The following is a 13747-nucleotide window of genomic DNA, read 5'->3' as shown; positions in this document are numbered from 1 at the left end:
CAATGAATATAAAAAATAATAATAATGGTGTACGTGACTGTGCTGATTTGCAGTGCATTTTTCCTGTAATTGGTTCCCCTCATTTCAGTGTTTAACCGATAAGCATATTCGCACCTTAAATCCTTTGTTTGTAATGTGGCGTGAAGAGCTCAAAAGCTCCGTTGGACAAATGTGCAGGACTGGACAATTGGACATAGACCATAGAGGCAAGTTAACAAGTGCATGGGAAACAGGGATGGCGACAGAGAGGATATCACATGACCTAATAGATCTCTAGCCACACGACTGCCCGACTCTCTAGTCCAGCCACAAACCTGCAGCCATACAGGCTAAGGTGTGGGGTGGGATCGGGGGCAGCCGAGCCGACAGTTGCTGAGAGAGAATGCAGATGACGCGACAAATACACACACACACACACACGCACACGCACACGCAGGAACTGATGCAAACACAAGCACAAGTCAGTTCTCAAGCAAGAAGGGGCAGCTGGTAGCGTAGCAGTTAGCGCTGTTGTCTTTGGATCCGAAGGTTGTCGGTCTGAATCTCGCCTGTTGTTGTAGTACCCTTGAGCAAGGTACTTAACCTAAATTTCTCCAGTAAAATTACCCAGCTGTACAAATGGGTAACTAAAATTCTAAGTCGCTTTGGAGAAAAGTGTCAAACAGGTGTAAGAACTCAGAGGCAGCACAAATCTACTTTCATTGTTTTTATTTTTTTCAATAAAGGACAAAATGGGTGTGTGAACAGGATAATGCAGACAACTGCCAAAAACACAGAGACAGTGGTATCTCCAATAGAACTTAACGTATCCCAGAAACAAAAAAAGTAGGTTGTCAATGTCCAGAGGTCATTCTTAAACCAAACCCCCCAAGAAACCTACAACTGAGACAATCAAAATAAAAACAAAACAATCCATTTCCGTGCCCCTGTTCTCAACAGTGCACACAATTAATAATAAATAGTGACTCCCATTGTAAAAGATTAAGTTCAAGTTCAGTTTACAACAAACAGCTCTCAATACAGGAATAGAAAAGGCTGATAACAAAATATTCTGCATTGCCATTTACAAAAAAGTACCAACTCAAGCGGGTTTCTCCATTGATTTGATTTTTTTCAAATATGCTTTGCATATGAAAAAATTTCTTCCCAATCTAAATATAAAGCACCATTTAGTTTTTGGCAATGAGAAAAAAAACCTGCAAAACATTTATCATTTCATTTTTTGTAGTTTTTGTTTAAATGCTATTCACGTGTATATTTACTTATTCCTTTATTTACGTTTTATTTACTGCATATGACATTAGTTTTCCTTTACGATGCTGGAATGTGGTCAGGCGGTAGAGAAAGTGACAGGACAGGACAGCACACTAGAGAGGAACCCAACATCAGCTTGCACAGCTGCATACAGAACGGCAGCAAAAGAAGAGTAATAATAATAATCATCATCATAATAATAATAAGAATAAAAAAGATATGTACAACCACCTGTTTTACGCTATTGTGGACATTCTGAAAGGACCGCTCGAAAGGACCATCACATGGCCTCTCATCTATACAATGCCACGTGTTCTTAATTTATTTTTTTTTTCATTTTTTCATTTTCTTTTTCTCCTTTTTTAAACATACAAATAATTTGCACTATATTATCCTGCCAAATTAAAAAAATATACTGTGGCAGCTTGTTTGTTCATTTGTTTTTTCCCACTACCGAAAAAAAGGTTTGTCAACACCTTCTGAGAGAACGAGCAACAGTTAAAAATACAAGCCTCAATATAAATACTATAGTGCCTACACTAGGTGAACATTTAATTCAAATACCATTCTAGAAATACAGAAAAAGTAGACCATAAATGTGTTTTTAGCATAGGAATTGACATGAGTGTGCATTTTCCTATATTTAAGTACTCTATATATATTTATATATAATCTTAAACCTTTCCCAAATGCATGTTTTGTTCAACCTGAAGAGCTGTGAATAGGCAAGGCAAAACAAAAATATAACAAATTATTTTCACACTATATATATACATATATATATATATATATTTATATATATATATAGTGATCAACAGTCTTGAACACAACCAAGACAAAAAAAATGGAAAGAGAGAGAAGCAAAACCAAAAACAATTTCCCTTATAGATAGTGAAGTGGAAAAAAAAAGTCATTGTAATATTCATTTATTTCTTTTAAAAAAATTGTACAAAAATCCTTGCTAAGGGAGCAGCAAGGCTGGATTATTCATTCTCTAGCAGGGGACACGCCCAACCACTATTCTGACACCTGTGGCCCAGCCCAGCAGGAGAATGGCTGCCAACAGACCGACACACGTGACTCTTTTTTGATAAGTAAATCTCCTCGTATGGAACCGTCCATCTAAACTGAGTTTTCCCTTGAGCATATACCTGTAAACTGGGAAAATGAGAACAGTGCACCTTACTTTTCCCGCAAAAGAGCCGCCTTTTTTTATACTCGACCACTGTACGACCGGTTCAAGCAACAGATACAGGCTGTGGGGTGGAGTGACAAGTAATGTTTGCAACAGAAACTGGGGCTGATGCGTCAGAAGACTGAAGTCTCTCATGTCAACACAGATAGCACACAGTGTATGAAAAATGAAAATAAAACAGAAAAAGAGTACACTTTTCTTATCTTTGTTTTGGGGACCATGGGCAGACATACTGCACTTCTCGAGAATGAAATTCTGTTCTAAGGAAGTAAAGTGTGGAGGAAATGTGCATCTTTCGAAGGAAATCTGAGAGACATGGAGTTTCTCTCTCCCACCTCTCCTGCATTCCCAGAAACTCTCATGTTCCCCGACGACCCCCCACTGCCTTAGCTTGTCAGGATGAAAATGCCCTTGGGCCTTCAGGTGCATTGGTCATTAATACTGCCTGGTCTGCACACTGAAAATCCAAGCAACATCAGTTTTGTGCTACGGACAGCTTTCATTGAGAAAATTAAATAAACATTAGAAATGCTTAAGGTCGTGAATTTACAGTTAGCAGGAATTTACTGTACCACTGCATACGGTACTAGAAAAAAAGAAAAAACAAAAACCCCACTCAATACAGTATGTACCATGCCAGTAAACAGAGTCATAATTCAAAGAATATACACGTAATAGGTAGCTAAAGGACAACTAGAAATTTCTGCTCATCGTTATTTTTTTCTCTTAAGCCAGAGTTGACTGTATCAGTCAGGTACTTGATGCAAGAACCTTATTTAGGGTCTGGTAGACCCCTTTCCAGTATCTAGCTGAAAATCCAAGCTTATAGCAAATAGGAGGACTAACAAATAGGGCTTCAAGACATCCAAGGCACTCTTTTTTTAACCAAATGATAGTACAAATTCAAATAGATGAATTCTTTTAACCCATTTTTCTATTAATTTTATGGCTGCAACTGCTTAAAAAATTTCTACACAAGGATCCAATTGATATTTGAAACCTGATATGGAGGGAAATCTTTTAGAAAGATTTGTTGTAAGTGCGATTCCGAGTCTTGTCCAGGGGTCACGCGATAGACTGTTTTTTCCTCCATGTTATAACAGAGACCTGTACATGATATGTATTACAAAAAGTATGCAGCATGGTCTTATCTTTCTTTTTATAAAATGAAAAAATAACAAGAAACAGCAACACATTTACTCAACAACTAACCAATCAAGGACAACTTCTTAAAAGTAGCCAAAACATACCGAACATGCTGTCTAAATATAAAAAAAAGTACACAACAGGTAAATTATTGCACAAGAGAAAGGCTCAAAGTGTTGCGTCGATGCAATAGTATTGCCCCAATACAGATCATGCATTCAACGTAAATATGAAACAAGGTGTGCTGGTGCCGAGCACGTCGCCTTAGCCTCCACCGGACTGGTGAAACGGGGAATTGTACACAAAACCGAAGGACGGGAGGATGAGTCTGTGATGCTCCTCTATTCAGTTTTAATGTCATTGTTCAAGACGCGGTCACTGTGCCACTTTTTCATGTGTTTCTCCAGGGTGCTATACACGCTAAAAGGCATCTGACAGATTTCGCATTTGTAAACGTCCTTCCCCATCTGGCCGTGCGTCTTCATGTGGCGAGTGAGCTTGCTGCTCTGGGCACACGCATAGTTGCACAGCTCGCACTTGTACGGCCGCTCGCCAGTGTGGCTGCGCCGGTGCACCGTCAAGTTGCTGCAGTTCTTGAAGATCTTCCCACAAAACTCGCAGGTGTCGCTACGACGGCCATCCTTGGAACTGGGTCGGCCGCCGAGGTGCGGCGTGCTTCCACCGCTGCCTGTGCCGCTGCGGCCCGACACACCGCCGTCCAGCTCGCCAGGGGGTGTCGAGAAACGCAGGCTACCGTTCTCGGACGAGTGTTCAGAGGACGAAGCGAAAGGCGATTGTCTAGAGTCCCCGAAATTTAGGAAGGGGTCCTTGAGCTGCCGGGAGGCAGCGTAGCCAGCCAGCCACTGGGAGTAGACGTTGTCGGTGTTGGGAATGGTGGGTGTCGGCAGGTCAAACTCTTTTTCAATCTTGATGCGCTTGGAGAAGGGACTGAGCGAGCTGGGGCTGTTCAGCAGCAGTTTCTTGGACAGGCCCACCGAAGCCGACTCGCTGGGTGACGAACCCCGGCCATTGACGGCCCCGCCGCAGCCCTCGTCCACACGATCCGAGTCATCGTCACAGAGACCGCGGGGCGCCTCACCGTCCGTGCCAAGAGAGCCACATCTGCGCTGACGGAAGGCCTCAGCGTAGTGTTGCATGCTGGCTGCCAGGACGCCATCCTGCATGCCCTCTGGGAGAGAACGCCGCCCATCGTCCTCACTGGTGCCCAGCCGCCCGCCATTGTTCTCGTGGTGCCGCGCTGCTTCAAGGCTCAGACCAAAGCGATAGTCGCTCCTGCCACCCTCACTCTCCAGCTCCTCCTCCTCCCCCTCTTCCTCTTCCTCCTCTTCCTCCTCCTCCTCTTCCTCTTCCTCCTCATCTTCCTCCTCATCCTCATTCTCACCGTTCTCGGGGATCATGCAATTGTTCTCACTCTTGAACTTGGCCACCACTGACTTGAGGGCATTGGTGGCACTGCCCACCAAGTCACTGGTGCCGGGCTCTGGAGAGCTAGTGGCCGACAGCCCATCATCCGACTTGACGGTCATAGGTGAGGATTTGTGCAGGTGTGTCTTCATGTGGCGCTTCAGTTTACTGGCCTGGGTGCAGGCATGGTCACAGAGGTGGCACTTGTACGGCTTTTCCCCCGTGTGGCTGCGCCGGTGCACGATCAGGTTGCTCTGGAACTTGAAGGTCTTCCCGCAGAATTCGCAGGACTTGGTCTTCAGAGGTGTGGTCTGCTGCTGGTGGTTGGGGGTCGACTGGGAGCCAGAGGGTGACTGCGTTGCGGGCAAGGGCGGAGTGGCCACGAAGGGCGGCTTAGAACCCGGCTGGAACGGCTGAAGCAGCCGCTGCATAGGACTCGGCCGCTTGGGCGACAGGGGCGGCGAGGACCCTGAGGGGTTGCCGGCCAGCTCCCGCAGCCGCCGTGAAAAGTCCATGGTGGGCGGCGGGTCCAGGGGCAAGGGGTTGAGGCGCAGCACCCTGTCAAAGGCACTCGGGTGGTGGGCGGCGGCCAGCGCCAGCTCCTCCGGGCTCAGGTGCTCCATGCGCTGCGGGTCCAGGTGGTGGCGTGGCGGAGGGCTGAAGAGCGGAGGTGTCAGCGGGTAGCGACCCTCCCTCATGGGCGGAGCCTCCCTGCCTGGCATGGAGCCTGGCAGCCGCATCAGGCCGAAGGGACCGCCATCTGCCAAATGCAGGCCATGCAGCGGTGGCTGAGGAGCGCAGTCGGCGCCCATCCCCGGGGCAACGGCCACGTGGGGTGCGAGGGGGCTGCCGTGCTCACTTTCCAGGTAGATGCGGAAACCGTGCGTGTTCTGGGCATGCTGCAGCAGGAACCAGGCGCTGCTGAACGGCTGTTTGCAGGTTGTGCAAGTGTAGACGCTGGGCTCATCTTTACCTTTGGGGGAGGCACAGAGACAAAGAGGAAAGCCATTAGTCTCCCACTGGAGCCACTGGAGAACCCATGGCTAGTGTTCTACAAACCTCATTACACAGGTGTAAATAATAAGAAGCTTGCTGTTCTGTCGTGGCACTTGTGTGGCTACTCTTTGTTTACACGCACTTGGAAATAATAGCTGACTGTGTGCCGTTCCCCTGGAACAGGACTGCCTGCCAAATAACAAGCAATAATAATTGCGCTTAACAATTTGATTTAGTGCTAGCACAAAAATCTGCGTCTGGTTCATGAACTGACTTGACAGAGTTTAGCACGCTGCATGTTTTATAAGAGGATGGTAATTCGGCCTCCCTGAGCAGTGTTTTTCTTTCACTGTCTCCCTTTAATCCAAAGTGGTTCAAACTGTTGGTTTAAGAATAGAATCACTCATGAGCATGTCCCCTTCTCATGTCCCAGGTCAACAGGATCAAAGGTGTAGAGGACTTGAAATAGGCTTTTCATTACGGAGACATACAAATACATATGCAGACACACACATAAACTCACTCGAATGGTCAAGACAGCTCTGAAAAGGCTTGTTAGCTCTGAGCACTACAAGATCAAATCAGTTGCAGACAGTACAGATACTGCACCCTGTCAAAACACAGAAGAATTAAACTGAAATCGGTCACTACGCACATCTATCAATTTTGACGCCCACATCAAATGAGGACTGACAAAGACATTTCTGTTAAGACTATTCCATAAATTAATACTATTTGCTCCACTAAGAACATGTCTGTGAAACATTAAAAACACGGAATAGAAGAGATGGAAATACGGTGATAGATAAAGTGTTCTGTTTTAGCAATTATATGAGCTTAGTAATCCTTCCGTCTCTGTTAAGGCCTTCAAAGTCCAGCATTCTTTAAAAATTTAGCACATTCAGTGTTTCCTCATTAAATCAATTGTGCAATTGTGACAAACAACAACACACTTGTGGACAATTAATAGAAGCGACGGGGCGCTCCGTTGCCGAAGCAGAAAACGCCCGTCGCCACAGTTTGCCGAGGCACAGGAACATTTGAAACAATAATTGACTTTCAATGGCTCTTTGCACGATGACCTGTGATTTGCTTCACAATACGTTTGTAATCTCATTAAATGTACCCCCGCTCTTCCAACCAACTCATTTACAAGATTAGATAATAAACCCGGGCCGAAGATGAAAGCCTTTTCAGTGCAGAACAAATGGGAGATGCGCACACGGGTAGCACAGAAAGATTCCCATTTTTCAATAAGTAGAGCGGCAGTCCCCCCTGAGTGTCTCCTGCTCTCTCTCTCCCTCCCTTCCGCTCTCTTCTTCGGGTTGTGACGGCCGAGAGATAGGTTTATTCGGCTGACTGAGACGGGATCTGCTTCACTGTAATCGCACAGCACACACGAGAGTTCTCTCATACAGCTTAAGTGTCTAGGGTTATCCATCCTACTATGGAGGCCTCTCTACAGGTTACACTGGAGTTCTGGCAAACCAATTACTCTACATTTGTTCACAATAGGGAAATTATGCCGGGGCTGAGTCCCGTAACTTCCACCAAGTTCTCAAAATAATTTGATTTTAAAAGGATTCATGGACACATGCACTCACCCTAACGAACATTACGTTAGCACAGTTTAGAGATGCTGCGCAGAAGTAATAATGTATGCAGCTTACAGACATACTTTACAGCGGAAATGTGTGAAATATAAGTGGCTCATACAATCACGATCACAGTCACCATCTGCACAACTGAACTGCTCTAAAAACACAGCACCTCCTCTCCGTGTGACTGTTCTTCCCCAGTGCAATGCTGTGCATTTGATTGCATATATGCATAAATGTGTATACGACTCTTGTACATCCATGTGAGTGTATTGTACATAATCCAATAGTTCTTGTGATATGCTGCAGTCATTACAGATGATTTTATCTGCAACTTTGTTCAGATACTTCATCAGGAAGTGAGCAGGGAATACCTCACAGTAAATCTCTTGCTAATATAACCCCACTGGTTAGACCGACTGCCTCTTGAAGCTGGATGTACCCCACTGTATCCCAATGACTTGTCGATTACCCTTTCATGCTATATGTGTAGTTAAACTGCAATGAATTTGACCAAGTGCAGTACTTGTTTACAAGCTTATAGCCTTGCTGCAACACTCTTTACTGTACCTGAATGCTCTTAACCTGTGAGTTGCCGAAGAGGAAAACATCTGCTAAATAAACAAATGTAAATACCTTGAAACCCTGATTAGAAAAATGCAGAGAACCTACAAAAATATAATAATAAACAGAACATCAGAGGCAGTTTATGAGCGTCAAATGATCTCATGAGCACTTCCATCTCCATTTAGCCAATTCTTTCACAGACAGGTCAAAACATAAAAACAGCAATTCGGCTCGAAAAAACCACCTGACAGGCACGGTTTGCCATAATTATGCTTGTTAAATTCCGAAATAAAAAGCAATTCAGACAAGGTGCCGTAGAACCGCACTTTCTCGGCAGGTAAACAGAGAAAGGGTTCATCCCAAATGTCCCGACCTCGCTGATTTCCCAGATCCAGAGGTTGATAAATGACAGCCTACCCACAGCACCAGCAAAATGGATATTCATCACTGGATAATGAACGGCAACCTGAACTCCACCAATTAGCCGCGATTGAGTGGAACACGCACACTAAGCTTCGGATTTTCCCGATGATTGCAATTTACTCCAAAAATAAAAGGTCAAACGCTCACTAAAACTGCCGTCATTCGCAGAAAAAACTGGCAAATTTGTGTCACTGGTGGAGGGGGTGCTGACGAGAGAATTAAGTTGAGGGACAGAATTTTGAAATGTTTCAAGAATGCTTTTATCTGCAGTTTTATGGATGTTTTTTCTTTAATCACTGTGAACAAAAGAATGAAAACGGAAAGTCTAGATGGGCAGAAGTACTTCATGCCAACAGGTCTCGTTTAATCTCCACACTGCTTTGCTTTTAACTACAGTTGATTTATACGAAGCGCTACGAATGCAGCACGCTGCTTATGACCGTCTACGCAGCAGAGCCAGGCCGGAGACAACCTCCTCCAAGGTGAGACGGCAGCAACACACTTGTGTACGAGAGCTCCACAATGAATTTTTAAGTCCACTTTCAACACATGCCTCCGCGGCGTTCTGTGGACGTGAATGCATGGACAAGGACAGGAGCTACAACAGAGAGGGAAATATAGTAAGAATCACTTGTAGAAAACATTTTAAAAAATTTGGAAAAACTGCAACGGACGGATTGTAAACGCGCTATGTTGTCAAAGTGAAAACTATGCGGTGAAAAGTTGCAATGGTAAAATTAACATATAAATCCCGGCGAGGCGGGGGGCCAGACGGAGGCGGATTCCTGCGCACCCCAGGCAGCGTGAGAGTGCCGAGAAGACTCCTGCAGCCTAGGGAAAACGGCGGCGAGATGACAGCCCGCTCCTGCCCGGCAATCCCGTAGCCCTGATCACCCAGCTCCACTCAGTCGCGATGAAGACCGACAGCTGAAATACATGTGCCAAATCCATGCTGAAAAGAACTTTTCCCGGTGGCGGGCAGTGGGGGAGGAGTGGGAGGGCCGCTGCCTAGGCCATCATCGGTTGGTAAATTATGGATCATTACAATCTGCAAAAATTACAGTTAATTGTTGCCACCTGCATGGGCTCTGACCTGCTATATATTTTTTCTATTATCATGCAAAGGATTTTTTTGTCATTCCAGTAGTCCTGTATTTGACTGTTTATACGGTTTTGTTTTGCCTTTTTGTTAAAAAAATCAAGAAGACATTAAACGAAATTACATAAAAGCTATCCTATTAGCTACAACTGTTTAAATATAATGTAGCTAACAGAAGACTGACAGTTATACTTACTATTTTTCACATTTCTTCATAATGTCCAAGTAAGGTATAACACAATCTTTATGAGCGTCTTTGCCAGAACATGTGGCCGAATATTTCAAAGCTGGTGAAAAGTAACGTGGGGATGAGCTGGTGTGCCCGATATCCTTTCTTCCTCTGACAGGTCTGTGTGTTTTGCGGAGCGGAGAAGCTTATCAAGAACAGTGTGGCAAGAGCACTGCCATTTACTTACTCTGGCTAGGAAGGCTGCTTTGATGGACGGGTTACTGCGTCGTCACAGTACACGTTTACCCAGGTGCATTTAACGTGATTACGTTGGGCAAGGCGTAGCTACCACCAAATATGTCATTTTAGCTTTATTTATTTGAAATACATAGCCTAATAAATAACAGTGGCATTAAATGATGGCTAGCTCAGGTGAAGGGATCACTGCCTGGCACCATCCTCACCATCCACATATGATGAAGGCAGCGTCCTGACAAACTGCCACATTCTGTGTTTAATGAGAAGAGATATTGAGGAGAAGCACAAAGAGTCGTCCTCCTCCCTCGGACACCGGAAAGAGCACATTTCCTTTACGAAAGAAGGGAATATTTTCATTGAATTTTCTGATGTATTATTGCTGCTGGAAACTGTTTGTTATAAATTATGGAAAGTAGACCGATTCACAGCTGTTTAATATGCACAGTGAGGAAAGAGAAAAGAACAAGAAAAAAGTCCTCTTTGGTGATATAATCTCATAGCAACGGACAAATCTTTTCGGCTTTTTTTGGGAGACACTGGATGAAGTATTCACAGGGCTAAGAAGTAAGAAATATACAAACTCTTAATGCGGAGCCCAAGCTTCATTCAACAGCACAAAGAGGAACACGCTATGTCCAGTGCCGGTCTGCACGGGAAACATCAGGAGCCGTGTCACTGCACAGGTCCACCTGGAAACGAAAGTGTCCCGCAGGAGGCCTGAGCAAACTAACAGCGATCACCGCTAACTGAGCAGGCAGAGCCAGAAATTCCACCAAATCCCCACTTGAAATGGATAATTACACTAACTCGGGTTTGGGTGCACACAGACTACCTTAAATATGCTGAAAACATGTAAGAGCAACAAAACAAATCAATTTTGCGTTGACTTGGCCAGCAACAGATATGTGTCATCACTTGCACCAGAGAGGAAGACACAATGAAGATGCAATACATGTCCACATCTTCTGCTTTTATCCTCTCGATGGAAAAATGCCACTCTTTACATCACATTATAACATCATAACGCAGCAAAATGGTTCTGAAGAGACATGCAAATCTAAGGAGTGCTTTAGAGCCTCTGCAGAAAAAAAGCTGAAAATACCCCCGTCAATGCATCTATGCATATATGTATATTAAAGGGGCACATTAACATGCTCTAGACATGAACTGAAAGAGAGTGCCACCGTGTTAATAGGCCACTGTAGCTGGTGCGCGTGAGAAGTCAGGTCGATGGGCGACGGCAGACAAAGAACAGCTCCTGATTATAATACAGCGGCCAGTGCAATGGCACGGACAACGCAGACTCTCTCATTGTTCAGCTGTTGTGTCATCTCACAGGCCAGACCCCCACCCCCCATGTATCACTGTCCTGCACACGTCAACAAGCCGAGGTACCATCTCCCAACGACACAGCACCACAACAATCAGACGGCTCTTTATGTGGGAGGGAAGCCAGACAGCCCCTCAGACGCTCCCTTCCGTCGACAAAAAGAACTGAGCTGCGTCCCGGACAATCCTGTTAAAGCCCAACAGCTCTCAGAGATATTAGTAATTGAGGTAATGGAACAATGCTTTAAAAGGATTACAGGAGCAGAAAGGACAGTGTCATGTAATACAATTTTGGAATAAAATAAATAAAATCAAACCAATAATTTTATTATGAGATTGTGGTCCTGGGTGCTGCTGAAAGGGGTATAAATTTTATATCTGTGCACACCAAAAAACACACAGGGTAAAAGAAAATTTTAATCTAAAACCTCTGCTACTGACAAGAATAATATAATAATGATGCTTATTATTATTTTTTTTTCTCCTAGTTTTCTTTTACTGCCACCTTCTGTTACTGTATTCATCGCTGGGACTCGGCAGTGTTTGTCTTAGACTAGTCCTTGTCTGGGAGCCTAGCAGCCATTAACGTTCCACGGCGAAGTTCTTCTCCATCAGTATTCCACAGCGAGACCCGGCCCAGCTGCCCCGAGCCCCACTGAAACACTTTCCCCTTTGTCCCAGCCCAGACTCTTTGTGCTGTGCCGAGCGACTGACCACAAACAAAGGCTTGTTTGACCAACACTTGTTCAGAGACAAAGCGGGACGCAGGAAGTGCAGCAAAAAAGGGAGCGAGAGACTGGAAGGGGGCACGGATTGATGTTCCGACGGCGAGCGATTCCAGGCAGCGTGGCCTTCTCCAAGCAGAGACGCACATTAATGTCTAAACAATGGCATCTAATCTGCCCATTAACTGCATACTTCACGCGGGCAAGGAGAAGCGATTCACTTGAAAGAGATATTGTGATAGCGAGGGCTGGCGCTCCAGGCCTGGAGCCTGCCAGTAATTAACCTGGGCAGACTGGCAAAATTCTTAGTTTCACACTTATTACTCCCAGCTCAGCAAAGCCAGATAAGACCGACGAAGGAAAATAGGGAGGAGCGTTTTTTATTTCAGCCCGCATGTTGATCAGGAAAAAAGTTGAAGAGTGCATTTAAAGTCTGCAGAAGTTCCGTTTGCCTCGGGAGAGGAGCGGCCATCTTTCAGCGGTCGAGCGCGCCCAGAGAAACAGCTCCTCTGCAAGAAGTTACGCTTCTTACTTCTCCTGGAACAACTAACTCACTATCGCTTCACGGCACAACCTTTGGAGAGAAAGAAAAGAAAGCGGGTTTTAAATACAGAAAAGAGAGACGACAGAGAGCACGGGGGGAAATATTAATGATAACTCGGCATTCTCTGGCTAAGAAGGGTCAACTGTGAGCGGCTGAAAACAGGAGAGAATTCTGCGGGGGATCAGCACCCTACTGGGATTCGTTCTCGCCATTAAGTGTGTGATCATTGTGCGATCCTCTCAAACTCCCCAGATCCACAGCCCTCGACTTTGAACGCTATTCAGCTAGGGCAGATTCACAAGCACCTGGCTCTTGTAGGAATGCAGCTCTAAGTTGCTTCATTCCTCCCAGGAAAATACACATGTTCCAACAGGCCCCGGACACATAGGAATCATCTCTACTGCTAATAGACACACACACTGCATAATACCCCTTAGGAATCAGAACCATGTCTGCCAAAAAGCAGCAACTTTGAATTAGGTTCTGTAATTCAAAAACCCAGTCCCCTGCATCAAATACTCTTACGTCCCTTACCTTATTGCCAATATAGGTATTGTTTTCCTTTCTTTGACAGGAAACAGTGAAGTTGAATTATTATTATTATTACACACACACACACACACACACACACACACACACACACACACACACACATTTTCTTATTAAATATTTTAAAAATATTTTAATACTATTTTAGGGGTGCGGTGGCGCAGTGGGTTGGACCACAGTCCTGCTCTCCGGTGGGTCTGGGGTTCGAGTCCCGCTTGGGGTGCCTTGCGGCGGACTGGCGTCCCGTCCTGGGTGTGTCCCCTCCCCCTCCGGCCTTACACCCTGTGTTACCGGCTAGGCTCCGGTTCCCCGCGACCCCGTATGGGACGAGCGGTTCTGAAAATGTGTGTGTAATACTATTTTAATTGTTTTTTATTTTAAAGAATTTTTAATTCGTATTTAAGCTTTATGAAGCAATTGATTCTTTACTTGCTTGTAACTGAGACGGTGTATCGACTGTGCGCATTAAC

At 45.1% G+C, this 13747-nt stretch overlaps 1 protein-coding gene across 1 annotated transcript in view; it reads right to left on the bottom strand.

The window, feature by feature from the left end:
* Positions 1–2162: 2162 nt before the first annotated feature.
* LOC108933612 (B-cell lymphoma/leukemia 11A-like) overlaps positions 2163–13747 on the bottom strand; it is a 49218-nt gene continuing 37633 nt past the window's right edge. Inside the window, exon 3 of the mRNA XM_029259291.1 lies at positions 2163–5993. Within this exon, the coding sequence (XP_029115124.1) occupies positions 3937–5993 (2057 nt within the window). The 3' untranslated portion in view covers positions 2163–3936. The remainder of the gene's footprint in view (positions 5994–13747) is intronic.

The sequence above is a fragment of the Scleropages formosus genome, chromosome 16 (genome assembly GCF_900964775.1).
Source record: "Scleropages formosus chromosome 16, fSclFor1.1, whole genome shotgun sequence".
NCBI lineage: Eukaryota > Metazoa > Chordata > Actinopteri > Osteoglossiformes > Osteoglossidae > Scleropages > Scleropages formosus.
Note: the sequence above shows the minus strand (reverse complement) of the source record. Positions and strands in the feature narration are given on the sequence as shown.